At 42.4% G+C, this 17,253-nt stretch overlaps 1 protein-coding gene across 1 annotated transcript; it reads left to right on the top strand.

Annotated features, from left to right (window-relative positions):
• Positions 1-1,176: 1,176 nt before the first annotated feature.
• On the top strand, positions 1,177-16,892 carry LOC308308736 (protein NLRC3-like; the record flags this gene model as incomplete). Its single annotated transcript, XM_080754190.1, has 7 exons — positions 1,177-2,691; positions 3,339-3,412; positions 7,357-7,522; positions 8,843-8,847; positions 8,931-9,083; positions 13,240-13,280; positions 16,342-16,892. Coding segments are annotated over 7 exons (2,505 nt in total), but the record flags the coding sequence as incomplete, so codon positions are not given.
• Positions 16,893-17,253: the final 361 nt, after the last annotated feature.

Genomic DNA, 17,253 nt, shown 5'->3' on the forward strand with positions numbered 1-17,253 from the left:
TGCTAGAGGAACATAGCCCTGAGACTTCGGGGGTCGGAGAACGCAACACAAACACCGTACACAACACATGTTGACTACAATATTTACAACTATTACCTCTAGTCTACACTGATATAAGAACATTTATGTACAACTGGGCTGTGTTGCACCACCATCAGGCCGATTTTTGCAAAACACATTATGGACACTGCTCCTACAGATTTTGCCCTAAAATCACGCAGAGCGGTACACAGTATATCTAAAGTCATGTCATCAACATGGATCTGTCCCATTTCCCATATTCCCTCCTGATTGGCTACGACTGCCTTCTAAAGTTTGTGTATGCGACCTGACGGTCGCTTATCTCCCGATTAGGGAGTCTTACTGGTTGTATCATGTATGCCAGGTGATGTAATTCATGTTCATGGCAAAAAGAGCAGATCTACAACACATGGCATCACAGCACTTCCTGAGCTTGTATATCAGCGCTATTCATTGAAGGACAAAGTATATAGGTTTTAAGTGGTTAATTAAATAATATAAGTTATTAAACTATCTATTATCTATATTATATTATGTTTATCTCCGCAGAGAGAGACTCAGAACCACACCTGAACAGAAGACATCCAGTCAAACCACAAGTGAACAGAGTAAGACTGGACACATTTTACACTAATTATCATTTCATATCAATTAATGAAATGTTTAATTAGCAGAAAACATCATCAGATTAATGTCCATGTTGTATTCCTGTATCAATGTTCAAATACTGATGATTAACACATACATTTAGACAGAAACATTTTTTTTACACAAATTGTACATTTTTTGGAGGGTATTTAAGAAATAGTTTTAATGGTATGCTATATTACGTAAAGTTATAAATTAACTTTAACTTGTTTAACATGTCTTCATTGTGTTGTCATAGCAGGTGTCAGTCCGCAGGAGCATTTAAAGGTTTATAAGATCGGTTTGAACCGTCTTGATCGTGTGACATACGTCACTGAAGTGCCCTCCCTCAGCAGCATCTACACAGAGCTCTACCTCTCAGCGGGAGCGAGTGAAGGGGTTAATAACCAACATGAGGTCTGGCAGCTAGAGACAGCTTCCAAGAAGAAGACCCTCCATGACCAACCAATCAAATGCTGTGACATCTTTAAGCCCCTCCTCCTTGGCAGAGAGACACCCAAAAGAAGAGTTCTGACCAGGGGCATCGCTGGTATTGGAAAAACCTTCTCTGTGCGTAAGTTCACTCTGGACTGGGCAAGGGGTTTCGAAAATCAAGATGTCATTCTCCTGGTTCCCTTCTCATTCCGGGAGCTGAACCTGGTCAGAGATGAGCAGCACAGTCTTCTCTCACTGATCCATCGTTTCCACCCAGAATTAAAGAAGGTCACAGCAGAGCAGCTCGCTGTCTGGAAGGTTGGCTTCATCTTTGATGGTCTGGATGAAAGCAGGTTTCCGCTGAAATTCGAGAACATCGATATTGATTCTGATGTCTTCAACAACAATGACATTGTTTCTGATGCCACAGTGACATCATCAGTGGACTTGCTGTTGACAAACCTCATCAAGGGAAATCTGCTCCCCTCAGCCCTCCTCTGGATAACTACCAGACCTGCAGCAGCCAATCAGATCCCTCCTGCATACGTTGACTTGGTGACAGAAGTACGAGGGTTCACAGACCCCCAGAAGGAGGAGTTCTTCAGGAAGAGATTCAGTGATGAGAAGCTGGCCAACAAAATCATCTCACACATGAAGACATCAAAGAGCCTCCACATCATGTGTCACATCCCAGTCTTCTGTTGGATCACTGCTACCGTTCTGGAGGACATGTTGAAGACAGACGAGACAGAAAAGCTGCCCAAGACCCAGACTGCGATGTACAGCCACTTCATGTGGGTTCAGACCAAGAGGAAGTGGAAGAAGTATCATGAGAGTCGTGATGTGAATCAACAGCAGCTCATGGAGGCTGACAGGGAGGTTCTTCTGAAACTGGGCAGGCTGGCGTTTGAACATCTGGAGAAAGGTAGCATGATGTTCTACCAAGAAGACCTGGAAGAGTGTGGTCTTGATGTGAAAGACGCCTCGCTGTACTCAGGAGTGTGCACAGAGATCTTCAAAGAAGAGACTGTTCAATCTGAGAGAAAGGTCTACAGCTTTGTACATCTGAGCATCCAGGAGTTTCTGGCTGCAGTCTATCTGTTCCACTGTTACACACAGAGGAATGTGAAGGTACTGAAGACATTCCTGGGAGTTGATGTCAGTACCTTGGATGACTTCCTGAAGAGAGCCTTTGAAAAGTCCTCGGAGAGTAAGAATGGACACCTGGACCTCTTTCTCCGCTTCCTTCATGGCCTCTCACTGGAGTCCAACCAGAGTCTATTGGGAGGCCTTCTGGATCAGACAGACCACAGTCCTGAGAGCATCCAGAGAGCCATTGACAACCTGAAGAAGATGGATCATCAAAGGTTCTCTCCTGACAGATGTATCAACATCCTCCACTGTTTGATGGAGATGAACGACCACTCACTGCATCAGGAGATCCAACAGTACCTGGAGTCAGGGGACAGATTAAAGACAGAACTGTCTGAGAGCCAGTGTTCAGCTCTGGCCCACATGCTGCTGACGTCAGAGGAGGTTCTGGATGAGTTGGACCTGGACAAATACAGAACAGAATACGCCTGGGGGAAATCCAGACTGGTCCCAGCTGTGAGGAACACCAGAAAGGCTCGGTTAGTAGTCATGTTCATAGAAAACGTATTAGAAGAGAATCAATCTACCATCACACCTAACACTATAAGTAGAAATGATGGTGGATGTAAAACTTCCAATAATAATCAGGTCTCAAATAGTGACTGGTGGTATAGTGTGTAGGTGCAAATAAAGCATATTCCTATTAACTATTTCACTGCCTATGACGGGCGCTCGTCACATGTCGCTCACTGCCACGGCGAGCGCTCGTCAAATCCTGATTTGAGCCATGGAACAGCTGGTGGGTGTCTGCAGGCTGTGAGTTGCCATAGCAACGACAGTGCACGTAGCCTGAAGTCATGTGACACACACACATAAAATAATAAATACCTTAAATATTGTATTTAGTTTAACCCTCTATAACTAGAGTTTATTTATAATCTCTGCCACTGCTCCATTACAGCAGTTCTCTGTGCGCTCGTTGAGGGCCGAAAAACAGACTTACAAGCTCTCAACGCACTGCGTCATGGCACGTCAATAGCTTATACATCTGTTAATTTGGGCACATTTATAGAGGCGCAATGGAGACAACAGCGCATCAACCAGACGTTTATAAAAATGTACTCTCACGGATGATCTGATCATCTGGTGCCAGCTTCAACCAGTGGTCCGGGGACCACCAGAGGTCCATGAGGGGGGTTCCATGTGGTCCCCAGCTGATGATGAGAGATGATGAAGAGTTGGTAACCAAATGGACCCTTATAGATCTTTAACTCTTGAGAACGTAAAATGAAAGCATTACGGTTTAATTTGGTTTCATATTATGCTCTCGAGGGTTAAATTATTGTTAAACATTTTCATTACTTAATTTACACAATTACAGAATGTAGAAGAATTGCAAAGCAGGCATTTTGTATCAATACCACTACCCTGGCTATCAGTGTGTTACCATGTACATGTTCAGTGCAGTGCGCATCTTATACACATGTCTACAATCTGCACAGAGTCTGTGCAGAACACCCACCCACCCACACGCACGCACGCACGCACGCACGCACGTGTCTTTAAAAAGTACACGCTCACTTGTGCGGAGCAATTAATGTGGATTAAAGACGTCAATCAAACACGTGTGTGTGTGTGTGTGTGTGTGTGTGTGTGTGTGTGTGTGTGTGTGTGTGTGTGTGTGTGTGTGTGTGTGTGTGTGTGTGTGTGTGTGTGTGTGTGTGTGCGCGTGCAGAGGCGGTCTGTGGGGGAGGGGGGGGGGGGGGGGTTGGCAGAGCAGCTCTGACATCAGTGGCATGAAGTATGGGCTATCTGGCTATATACTTCTATTTCCAGTACAATTTCAAAATAAACGTGTTGAATGATCGATAGTATACAGTAAGAAAGGCTCTTGTTTTGAAATACGCTTCTGTGCACCGTTTAGAGAGGAAATGGCTTTCAATGGAAGCCCCTTTTGATGGTCGTCCGTCTCTCTCTCCCCGTGCGCCATGACGGTGCGTCGTGGACTCGTGGTGAAAACCATGCAGGCATAAGGAATATACAAACAAAACACCAAGACAAGACAACGTAGGCTATAAAGGCATTAAACTGCATCCTCTCATCCTCTTGGGTCACGGGCTAAAAAGTTTGGGAACCATGCTTGCTGTAGAGTGTAGACAGTGGTGTAAAGCAGTGGTTCTCAGGGGTTCCCTTTTCAGGCTGTGACCCCCAAAATAATCATATTTTAACTGCGGACCCCCCACCCTGACGAGCACTAAGAGTTGAGGCATTACATTTTGTATAGTCCCCCCGGTGCCAAGCACCATTAACGGTGAGGTGGTTGAGCTCGTGGATAACTACAAATTCCTCAGAGTACACCTGAATAGTCACTGGACTGGTCGGACAACGCGCAGGCGATTTACAGCAAGGGGAAAAGCAGGCTGTTCCTCCTGAGAAGACTGAGATCGTTTGGGGTGTGCAATAGGATGCTACAGATGTTCTATCAGTCTGTCATGGCAAGTGTCCTCTTTTTTGGTATAACATGCTGGGGTGGCAACAACAGAGCAGGTGACACGTTTAACCTAAACAGACTGGTGAAGAAAGCAGGCTCTGTCGTTGGGTCCTCTCGCAGGGGGTGGAGGAAGTAACCAGGGTGCGCACAGCCAGGGTTGGACTTACCATTGGGCAAGGGTGGGCACGCGCCCAGGGGCCTCAGGGGGAGGGGGGCCCCCTAAAAAAAAAGTTTTTTTTTTTTTCAAAAACATTTTTTTTTCCAAAAAAAAAAATGTTACCCCAAAAAATTTAGTAGGCATGATCGCGATCGCGAAATTCCATGTTTAACCCCCATACAAACCCCATCTTTCAAACATGGCAGCCATGTTTGTTTACATTTCAAGAAAACATGCTAGCTAGCTCATGAATGCCTGAACGGATTTCCATTCGGATTTTTTTGTTTGAAAGCTGTGAACAGTGTGCACACACGTGATGCATATGATCTAGGCATGGGCGTGCATGATCCGTGCACTATGAATTACATGGAAGTCTATGGAGAGGGAGGTGGTGTGGAACTTGGAAGCCATTTGAAAAGACCCTGAATGAGTTAATTTAATGATGAATTTTAAAGTATTGCAAATAAAGTGATATTTGTGTTTAGTTACAGTACATTCTGTTTTATTATGGTAATAACATTGAGAGCTTCTGCTCTGCTGGCCGCACTGCATGTAGCTGCCCTGAAAGCTTAGTGCAGTCTAAAGCCCGCCCATGTATCCGGTACTTTCCACACACATAGGCTAAACACATGCACACACACCCCACTTCTGTATCCGCTTCAGACCCTTCCAATGAGCCAATGAGGATACACAGTCAGATTATACATGGACTGGTCCGGAGGTGAGGTCACGGTGTGGTCAGGTGGACCGGAGGTGGAATTTTTGTGCGCGCACGAGGGCCTCTTTATTTCCCCTTGCCCAGGGGCCTCATGTCTTATAAATCCGGGCCTGCGCATAGCGAGGAAGCTAGATTCCATCTTGGAGAACTCCTCCCACCCCCTCCATCTAGAGATCACCAGTTACTGGAGTAAGAGAGGAAACGACCGCTTTACCTACCCAGGACGGAGATGTGAGAGATTAGGAAAATCTTTTGTACCGGCTGCCCTTAAGCTTTACAACGAGACACATAACGGACGCTTGAAAAGGTCTCCCTTCCTAACTTAGACTGACGGAACCATTGCTGTATTGACTTTGACCTCTAAGGACCGTCCAGGAAGAGTGCTCATGTGTGTCTTGCGGTGACACGCTTCCTAGTTTCTTCTTTTTTCGCACTGATTTTTGACATTGCACTCTTAGGTTGTGTTGGTAGTTTCTGAGTATTTTTGCTTTATTTAACAATGACAGTGAGATACTTGTTTGCACTAACTAGCATTGACTTCTATGGTCTCTTTTGCAAGACACTTTATGTATATATACTTATATATTATTCGCCCCCTCTATTGATGCACCTTCTCTTTATTGGTACTGTACTGCTCTTGTCTTTGTTTTTTGTTTTTTTGTTTTTTCCCTCTTATCTATCTTTTTCTTACGTCTCTGTAACTTTGTAAATAACTGTATACTGCTGTGCTTCTACTGGACAACTGAATTTCCCCCTTGGGATAATAAAGGTATCTATCTATCTATCTAACACGGTTCTATTGTGAAAATAGCAGATCTACATGAGGCGTTGTGAGCATGTAGATATGCTATTTTCACAATTCCTGCCACTGATATTTGACAATTTGGCCGATGTTTAATTTGTCATTTTAGAGGTATTAAATTGTAACTTTAGACATTTGTAGATACAGTACCTTCTATAATCTTAAAATTTATGTTGGTTTGTTTACTGTTGAGTGAGAAAACAACGTTGCACATTAACTTAATCATCTGTCCCAGGTTGAGAACCACTGGTGTAAAGTAACTAAGTAGATTTGAGGTATTTGTAGGCTAATTTACTTGAGTAGGCCTATGTCCTATTTCCAATACATTTACTTCTACTCCCCAGTGGAGTAAACCCTATTATATTCTGTCGCCGTGTAGAACCGATTTTAAACGTTTTTTTTTTCTTTCTTTTTACTTTAAAAAATACACATTTCCTGTGAAATGTGTGTGTGTGCACGTGTGTCTGACTGTGTGAGTGTGTGTGTGTGTGTGTGTGTGTGTGTGTGTGTGTGTGTGTGTGTGTGTGTGTGTGTGTGTGTGTGTGTGTGTGTGTGTGTGTGTGCGAGACTGTGGGTTTGTGGGTTTGTGCGCTTATCAATTAACGAGTATACTCGTAAATGGCAGTAAGCGTTAAATTAATTATTTCTGTGGACTTTAAATCATTGTTTTATTTGATGACCTTCCTGTCCTGGCATTTGACCTTTGTGCCCTCAAAACATTGAACATCAAAGGTCAAGTGATCTTGACCCTAGAATGACAAAACTCCTATGGACATAAAATAACCATTAAAGACACACACAACAACCAGTTCAAATGTTCACATTTTGGCTCCCCTGGTCTAAGTGGAAATGCTTTTGGCGCTGCGTTGACAATACAACCCTCACCATGTGATTCATATTTGGGGTTGATTGATTTTTTTCATGATTTTTTGGGGGCATGTTTTCTTTCTCATAATACATTAACTTGATCTAATCCGTGTTGATCTCTGTTTTGACATATTCTACATTTACAGACTTGTTGGCTGTCGACTCGAAAAGCCAGATTATGAAATTGTGGCTTCAGCTCTCAGCTCCAATCCTTCACATCTAAGAGAATTGGATCTCAGTTATAACGACGTGAAGGATTCATTCAGGGAACTCATCTCTGCTGGATTAAAGAGTCCACATTGTGAACTGGAGATACTGAGGTCAGATTAATTAACCAGCATTATTTAGATTACTTCTGTTTTATTATTTATTGTTTTATTATAATAAGAGGAGTGTGCATTAAATTGACATCATGGTATCCCAATTCCCACACTGACTAGAATCATGATACGGTCAGAGTTTGTGTTGGTTAGTTCTCACTCTGGCATCACATCACAATGATACGGTACAGTAAATACAATATGTGATCCATCATGGCTGCTAGGGAATTATCGCATCCAGTTACACAATCATTGAGTGTCAAACTGGTGTAAACACAGACTGGAAGGTCTGCTGGTACCCCAGCCCACCAGCACCAGCAGTCTGTTGTCTGTTTCATTTAGTCAATAAGGTTGATATCATGGTAACTCACACTGACTAGAAACAAGAATATGCTCATACTGTATATGGACTATGGAGATCACTGATATAATCAATATTAAGCCAATAACTTGGAATGCCCATATGTGGACATATTTTGTGAGTCTCGTGTGGTCTATAACAGGGGTTTTCAAACTTTTTGATGCAGGTCACCCCTGTAAATAACCTTTTCATCCACGGCACCCCTGAATTAGTTAGTTAGTTTTTAGAATCTTACATAAGCGATGAAAATATGCACATCTTTCCACATGAGATACGGTAGGCTATGTCACAGAGAAATATCTGTTTCCATCAGAACTGACTGAAAATAACTTTATACTTGACGTTTAACCACTTGAACCCCAGCATCCCTATTCTGGGGGGAAGGTTCACCAAAAAATAGCCGATCTACAAGCTCACAACGCGTCACAACGTGACACGTTGTGAGCTTGTAGATCTGCTATTTTTGGTGAAGAGTTGGCTGTAGATGGAAAAATAACTCATCTACAGTGCAAATCAGGTGTTCACATAGTGAAGTGATATTAATGTTGTGATATTGCTGAATTCCAATTATCATCAAATAATTCTGAGGCACCCCAGGGTGCCCCGTCACCCACTTTGAAAACCCCAAGACATCTATGATATCAGACGTCATACAGTTAGCTTCCTGTTGGGAAATGAGCATGATTTATTTCACATTATTCATGCCTGCCTGTTTTTTCATCTTTTTGGTCCCTCCTCCAAAACTCTGATAATCAATCCAGATATGTAATCTTTAATTACAGACTTGCTGGCTGTAACATCACACAGACAGGATTTGACATCCTGGTCTCAGCTCTCAGATCTAATCTTTCCCATTTGAAAGAATTGGACATCAGTTTCAACTGCCTGCAGGAATCACAACTGGACCAACTCTCTGCTCTACTGAAGAGTGAAGAGTGTAGACTGCAGATCCTGAGGTAAATAAATAGTGTGTTTTCTCTCTGTGTGGATCTCTACTTGAACATCAACAGCACTTTGTTAAATATGGATTTCTCTGCAGGTTGTCAGGATGTGGGCTCACAGAGGCAGGCTGTTCTTCTCTGGCTTCAGCTCTGACCTTCAACCCCTCCCATCTGAAACAGCTGGACTTGAACTTCAGCCACTTAGGAGGCTCTGGCCTGAAGAAGCTCTCTGCTGCACTGGAGACTCTGAAGTGAGTAGACTTGGACTGTGTCCATGTTGGTTAGTGCAGTGTTTCCCTTACAATGTTGAACTGGCTGGCCAGGTGGGAGGGGGGGGGGGGGGGCTTCACCTTTTTTTCTTCATTCGTCTTCTTTTTTTTAAAGATTTCAAAACTAATTCAATTAAAAAATATGTTTAGAGTGCGTTTCAAGTGTTGTCCCTTGGCTCACTTTATCAAAGTCAGTATGGAACTCTGTAAATAAAAACTGCCCACTGTGTTCTAGGAGAACAGATCTTTAGTGTGAGCTGTAGGTCATTCCAAGAGGTTTGGACACTAAAACAAAACACTGTTTTTATCAGTTCAGTCTTTACTCTGGGACAATTAGTGCCAGATGATCATTTGATCCTATATGATCCATGGTTCTATTCATAGATTTATTATACAGTGATGGTGTCATATATTCTAACATAGATTTAATATACAGTGATAGTGTCCTATATTCTAACATAGATTTAATATACAGTGATAATAATAATAATAATAATAAAACTTTATTTGTATAGCACCTTTCATGACATGAAATGCAGCTCAAAGTGCTTTACAGAGCATAAAATGAAGCACACGTGCTTAACAGAGAAAAAGTAAAATAGAAATAAAAAATACATAAAAAAGAGATAAGTAAAATGATTACAATAAAGCAAGAAAAAATAAAAGCATAGAACATTGAAGAACAATTTCAGAGCCGTGCGGACGTCAATAGCAGCATAGGGATTACAAAATTTAGCTAAAAGCAAGAGTAAAGAAATAGGTCTTGAGCTGTGCTTTAAAGCTATCCACCGAGGCTGCCTGTCTTAGGTGTAGTGGTAGTTTATTCCAAGCTGTCGGTCCATAGAAGCAGAAAGCTGCTTCACCATATTTTTTATATGTCATTGTTGGCACCTCAAGTAGGTCTGCACTAGAGGACCTGAGTGGGCGGGTTGGAACATATCTATGCAGGCAGTTATAGAGGTACGAAGGTGCCAGACCATTTAGAGCTTTATAAACAAGTAAAAGAATTTTAAAATCAATCCTAAAAACAACCGGGAGCCAGTGTAGCGACGCTAAAACTGGAGTAATATGTTCTCTTATCTTAGTTTTTGTTAAAACTCTGGCTGCTGCATTTTGAACAAGTTGTAATCTGTCAGTTGTTTTCTTTGGCAGACCAGAGAGAAGTGCGTTGCAGTAATCAAGCCGAGAGAAAACAAAAGCGTGGATCAGCGTTTTTGCATCGTTCAGCGACAGATAGGCTCTAATTCGCGCAATATTTCTAAGGTGAAAGAAGGCAATCTTCGTGACATGATTAATGTGTGTATTAAAATTTAATTCAGCATCAATGATCACCCCCAGGTTCTTAACAGAGGTGTTATTTTCTTTAGCCAGGTTACCAAGTCTATTTATTATTGATTCTCTCTGGGCAGTAGAACCTATTATGAGAACTTCTGTCTTGTCCTCATTTAGCTTGAGAAAGTTCTCACTCATCCAGCATTTTATGCTGGACACGCACGTCAGCAATGGGTCTAGAGCACAGGGGTCGTCCGTAGCCACCGAAAGGTACAACTGGGTGTCATCAGCATAGAAATGGAAATTCACACCGTGAGCGGAAATAAGTTCTCCCAGCGGCAGTATATAGAGGGAGAATAATAAAGGACCAAGAATCGAGCCCTGTGGAATACCAGAGCAGATGTTGTGTTTGTTTGACTCGAAGTCAGCTAGATTAACAGAGTAGCTTCTGCCTGTCAGATAAGAGCAAAACCAGGACAGAGCTGTACCTGACAGTCCTACCCAGTGTTCGAGACGTTGTATTAGAATTGTATGGTCAATTGTGTCAAAAGCCGCCGATTGGTCCAGCAGTAGGAGAACGGACACATCTTTGTTATCAGCAGCCACCCTAAGATCATTAATAACTTTTAAAAGTGCAGTTTCTGTGCTGTGTCCTTTCCTGAAGCCGGATTGGAATTTGTTGTGCACCTTATTGTTCTGCAGAAACACATCCAATTGATGAAAGATAATTTTTTCTAGGACCTTGCCCAGAAAAGGCAAATTAGAGATGGGTCGATAATTATCCAGCACGGACGGGTCAAGGTTGGGTTTTTTGAGTAAGGGTTTAACTACAGCCGTTTTCAGTGAGTCTGGAAAGACACCTGATTGTATAGAGCTGTTTACTATTTTTAGGATATCTTCAATAACACAGTCTACAACCTCTTTAAGAAACGGCGTGGGTATTGCATCCAGCGAGCAAGAAGACGATGTCATTTGCGATATGGTTTTACGAAGTTCCTCTTCATCAATTGCACAAAATGATACTAGGCTCCCCCTAGATTTATCGATGCTTTTACACATGGCACCATTAACCGCATTTGCATTTGTGACAGTATTATTCGTAATACCAGCTCGAATGTTAACAATTTTGTTGTCAAAGAAGGATGCAAACTCATTACACTTTGCTTTAGAGGCAGGGAGTGACTGCTTGTAGGACTGGGGGGGGTTTAAAAGGCGTTCAATGGTAGAGAATAAGACCCTAGCATTGTTCTTATTCTCATTAATAATTCCGGAAAAATAGGCCTGCCTAGCCAGACGCATGGTTTTATTATAGGTGGCTGTTGACGCCTTAAATATCTGTAGGTGGATAGTTAATTTATTTTTTCTCCAAGCTCGCTCTGCTCTGCGGCATTGTTTTTTGAGTGAACGTATATGATCGTTTATCCAGGGTGTTACTTTGGAATTATATTTCTTTTTAGTTTTCATAGGAGCCACTATATCCAGAGCTGACTCCAATTTAAGATTAAAACGTTGAACCATATCATTTACTGAGGGAATATCAGGAAGGCGGGGTGCACACGCAAGAAGGCTGGCAAACTCTTCTGCTGCCGAGGAACCGAAAAATCTCTTTTTTATAGTATATTCTCTATTGTTTTTTTCTAGATCAGAGACAGTCATATTAAAACACAGTAAATAGTGGTCTGATAAATCAGGCTTAGCGATAATCCTGTCCATAGAAATATTTAGCCCTTTAGAGATCACAAGATCAAGGGTGTGGCCTTGATTGTGGGTTGGCCCGGTAACATGCTGATCAAAATCAAGGGAATGCAGTAACTGTAAGAAACTCATAGCTGTAAGATCAGTAACAGTGTCCACATGCAAGTTAGTATCACCAGCAATAAGGGTTCTCTCATAGTCCGTGGAACAGATAGATAGAAGTTCAGATATTTCTGTAACAAATAAGGCTTTGCTACATTTTGGTGGGCGATATATCGTAATCATTAGAACAGAGGATTGACTCTCAAATAAGTTAGCTTGATATTCAAAGGATGAAAAACTTCCAAGGGACAGGCACTTGAATTTAAAAATGTCAGAGAAAATGTATGCCAAGCCTCCGCCTCTTTTTCCTTCGCGCACTGATTGAATAAAGTGATAGTTTGGTGGGCAGGCGACGCCAAGTGCAAAAGCTCCATCGTTGCCCAGCCATGTCTCTGTTAAAAAGATTATATCTAATTTCTCTTCACAGATTATATCATTTACAGAGGAGGACTTGTTTAAAAGTGACCTGATGTTAAAAAGTGCCAGGTTTATTTTATGACATTTTACTGTACTATAGCCCCTACAGGGAATGTAAGTTAAGTTAGCTAAATTAGCAGAGCCACTGCTTATCCTGGACTCTCTATTTGAAATTACAGTAGAAATGTTGTGAGCCTGCTTAATAAAAGCGCTTGAAGGAGCATCGGGTCCAGATACGTTAGTTGCTGGGTATAATGGACCCAGCTGACATCAACGGCTAAACGTATTGTCCAGCTGGGAGGCCTAGTGTCCTATATTCTAACATAGATTTAATATACAGTGATAGTGTCCTATATTCTAACATAGATTTAATATACAGTGATAGTGTGCCAAAAATGGAGGAGACTTGATCTGTATCCTGAAACACTTCTTTCATGTTATTTGTGTCCAATAATTTCTAGCTGTGTGTGTGTGTGTGTGTGTGTGTGTGTGTGTGTGTGTGTGTGTGTGTGTGTGTGTGTGTGTGTGTGTGTGTGTGTGTGTGTGTGTGTGTGTGTGTGTGTCATATCAAAAGGAACAGAACTATGTCAGGTAGTGGAGACAGTGTGTTAGACAGTCAGACATTGATTCATTGTTGTTCTATTTCCTACAGTGTGAATCATTCAGGAGAAGAATGGGTTAAACCTCAACTCTGTGAGTATCTGTCTGTCTGTCTGTCTGTCTGTCTGTCTGTCTGTCTGTCTGTCTGTCTGTCTGTCTGTCTGTCTATACTCTGTTGGCCCCTCCCTCCCTGTATTCAGAGGATATTATACAAACCTTCAGCAATGTATTTAAAGGTGTTTATTAACACAATCCAAAACATTGAAATTCAACCCCCCTCCAGGGCAGTGGTTCCCAAACTGAGAGAGAGACCATTTAAAACACAGTTCAATCAGTGTGTGAAGTGGCAACAGGCTTAGCTCTTATTCAGCAGATAAAAAGTGTTGAGAAGTGTGGTGTTGCTGACCACATCCATAGAGGGGAGAGGGGGAACAGCCCAGGACCTCATGCTCCCCTCTACCCAGGTGAGGTGCACCCTAGTCCTGCTCGGTGCTCCACTCCTCCACTCCATCCAGGAGGACCTCTGGAGGAACCAGAGGGCCTCCAGGTGATCTGGACTCCTGAGGAGCAGTGTCTCCTAGGATTCAACAAACTAATAAAGATACTTTTTAATTTGACACGCTCCCACAAATATAGATTCTCACACAAAACAAGGCTTTGTGACGAGCAGGAAAAGTGGGCGTGGCTGTTCCCGCTGCCCTAGGGGAGTTTCAACCTTTTGAAATGTGTTACTAGACATCTTTACAAACACATTAGTGAGGAAATGTCTTGAGAAGGAATTTATTCCATGTTTGGACATGTTTCTGTCCTGACAACCAGTGGTGGACAAAGTATTTACTTGAGTAAATACTTTTGAGTATTTACTTGAATAAAAAAGTACAAATTACAACTACAGTACTTTTTAAATTTTGTATCAATGTATTGTTGTGTTGAAATGAAGAACATTTCACCCAAAATAAATGCATTAAACAGAACTGTCTAAATACAGTGAAAATAGCCGATCTACAACCTCACAACATAATGTCTGTTCTTCGTGTTTGTTGCATTGCAACATGTTGTGAGCTTGAAGATCTGCTGTTTTAGAATTATGAATGCAGAATAGGTTCACTAGGGTTCAAGTGGTTAATTAGACCTGCAATCAGGAACTGATTTTAATTAAAAAAACGTTATTTTAATGATATTTATTTTATATGTTAAACACTTAAACCCACGTCACTGACTGGAGTTCCTCAGGGCTCTGACAAATATCTGATCTACAAGCTCACAACCACAAATGGTTCCTCAAAGAACCTTCTTTGAACCATTAACCATTTAAACCCTGCGTCCCAATGTTGGACATGTCTTAATACGTGAACATTCATCGTAAATAGCAGATCTACAAGCTTACAACACATCGTGCTATACGACACGTTTTGAGCTTGTAGATCGGCTATTTTGGAAACTGAGCAGACCAAGTATAGAGCCCTGGGGGACACCGGTCGATGAAGGGTTAAAGTGGTTGATGGTTCTTTATAGCATTGGTTCTCAAAGTGTGGTCCGGGGACCCCCAGGGGTCCTTAGGGGGTCCCCAGCAAAATGTTTAATACAGCATTACACTCATTTGAACCACTTTATCCATGTTTTACACGTTGTCTATTTAACGAGTTTAGAGCTAGAAAACATCTGTGTCACTTCACGCCATGTTTGGAGCTTGTAGATCTGCTACTTTAGGTTCTTTTGTGTAATGCTGTAGTATGATCAAGTACAGTAGGGGGCGCTAACTTAGGAAAAATCACAAAAAGTTAGAATCTGGAGAAAAGATTTTTCTGACATTCCTTGTTGCTAAATATAAAGATCTAATCTAAAATGACAGATGTTTTAAAGCTCTAAATGTGTTAAATAGCCAACGTTTAAAATATGGATAAAGTGGTTCAAATGAGTGTGATGCTGTATTAACACATTAGGTCTGCAGATCTACAAGATCACGGCGCATCACTTGGTGCCGTGCTGCGAGCTTGTAGACCTGCTATTTTTGAAAGAATTATGAAAATATGATTAATTGATGTTTGGAAAGTGTGTGTGTGTGTGTGTGCGTGTGTGTGTCATGGACTCCCATCTGAAAAGAGTTTGTGGCAGAGACTCCGTTTTTCCAAGATATTATTTTGAAAATAGATGATCTACAAGCTCACAACACATCGTGATGCAACGCGTTGTGAGCTTGTTTATTGTCAAATATATACAGTAAATGTTTAAAGCTATACTGTGTAAGATGCTCAACTAGTGGTCAGTAGCCCTATAGCAAACCGCGGTCGCGTCCGCGTCTTTCGCCCGTTTTTCGTACCTTCACACCCCCGCGTCTGCCTCCACAACGCCGAGAGCTATCTTTAGAGGGGTCCCTGGTTCCTGTGCGTTCAGGCATTCCGGAGAAACGGACTACTTCACCCTGCCTGGTAGGCGAGATTACCTTTTGAGTAAAGAGACACACGGGCGACTACAAATATGGCCGCCATAGCGACCCCACTTCAAGATGCGCTGTGATTGGCCGGCAGTGTATAACCCTCGCTGTGATTGGCCGGTAGTGTGATGACGCAATTTTTCCGCGAAAACCGGTCCCCGGTAGGGATCATAGAAAACATATAAAGAGAAGGCTTTAGAAGCTGAAAATAACGGAGTGGGGGTTCTAAAACTTTAGCGATTTAACAGTTAGGACAATTTTAAGATTTGTTTTATAAAAAAAGTTACATGGTATAACTTTAAAGTGGTTGCACTGATTTTGATGCTATATACATTAATGTTGCTGGAGACCCCCTGGAATCCTCAAGGACCCCTGGGGGTCCACAGACCCCACTTTGAGAACCACTGTATTGATTCTGTAAACAACCCCCCCCTCCAAAAAAACAAAAACAAACACCACACCTGTTCCTGATTAATACCGCATGTGCGTGTGGGCGTGTGTGTTTGTGTGTGCATGTGTGTGTGTGCGCGCGTGCACGTGCGTCTGTGTGCGCGTGCGTCTGTGCGCGTGCGTGTTTGCGTGTGTGTGTGTGTGTGTGTGTGTGTGTGTGTGTGTGTGTGTGTGTGTGTGTGTGTGTGTGTGTGTGTGTGTGTGTGTGTGTGTGTGTGTGTCACTCAGTGAGGGATGTTTTTAATGTTTACTGTGTTGTTTTCTCATCAGATTCACATCGTCTCACACTGGACACAAACACAGCAGCCATCGTCCTCTCTCTGTCTGAGAACAACCGGAAGGCGACTTGGGTGGAACAGCGTCATTCATATCCTGATCATCCTGACAGGTTTGATCAACGGGTCAATGTTCTGTGTACAGAGGGTCTGACTGGACGCTGTTACTGGGAGGTAGAGAGGAGTGGAGAGGTTGATATAGGAGTGACCTACAGAGGAATCAGTAGGAAAGGAAAGGGTGAGGACTGCAACCTTGGATTTAATAAAATGTCCTGGAATCTGAACTGTAGAGATGGTAACATATACACTGTCACACACAATATTAAGGTCAAATACCTTCCTTTTCGTCCCTCTGACTCCAACAGAGTAGCAGTGTATCTGGACTGGACTGGTGGGATTCTGTCCTTCTATGAAGTGTCCTCAAACACATTGACACACCTGATCACCGTCCAGACCACATTCACTGAACCTCTCTATGCTGGCTTTGGGTTTACTCCTGACTCCTCTGTGTCTCTGTGTGAGGACAGACTGATAGACAGGTTGTGAGGACAGACAGACAGGGTGTTGTATCATAATGTAATAATTAGGAGGGGGGGGGGGGGGGGGGTGTTTACAGAATCAATATGGTTTGGTTTCCATAGCGATGGGGGTCTAACACATTGTACAGATTTATATATCATGAATACAGTGGTTCTCAAAGTGGGGGTCCGGGGACCCCAATGGGTCCTTGAGGGGGTTCCAGGGGGTCCCCAGCAACATTCAAGTATATAGCGTAAAAATCTGTGTAACCACTTTAACCATTTACTGTATAAGATCTACAAGTTCACAACTTGTTGTGAGCTTGTTGATCTGCTATATATATTTTCAAACAAGGAATCTTGTAAAAATTGAGTCTCTGGCACAAACC

Source organism: Nannobrachium achirus (assembly GCF_963921795.1).
Source record: "Nannobrachium achirus genome assembly, chromosome: 23".
In the NCBI taxonomy this organism is placed as follows: domain Eukaryota; kingdom Metazoa; phylum Chordata; class Actinopteri; order Myctophiformes; family Myctophidae; genus Nannobrachium; species Nannobrachium achirus.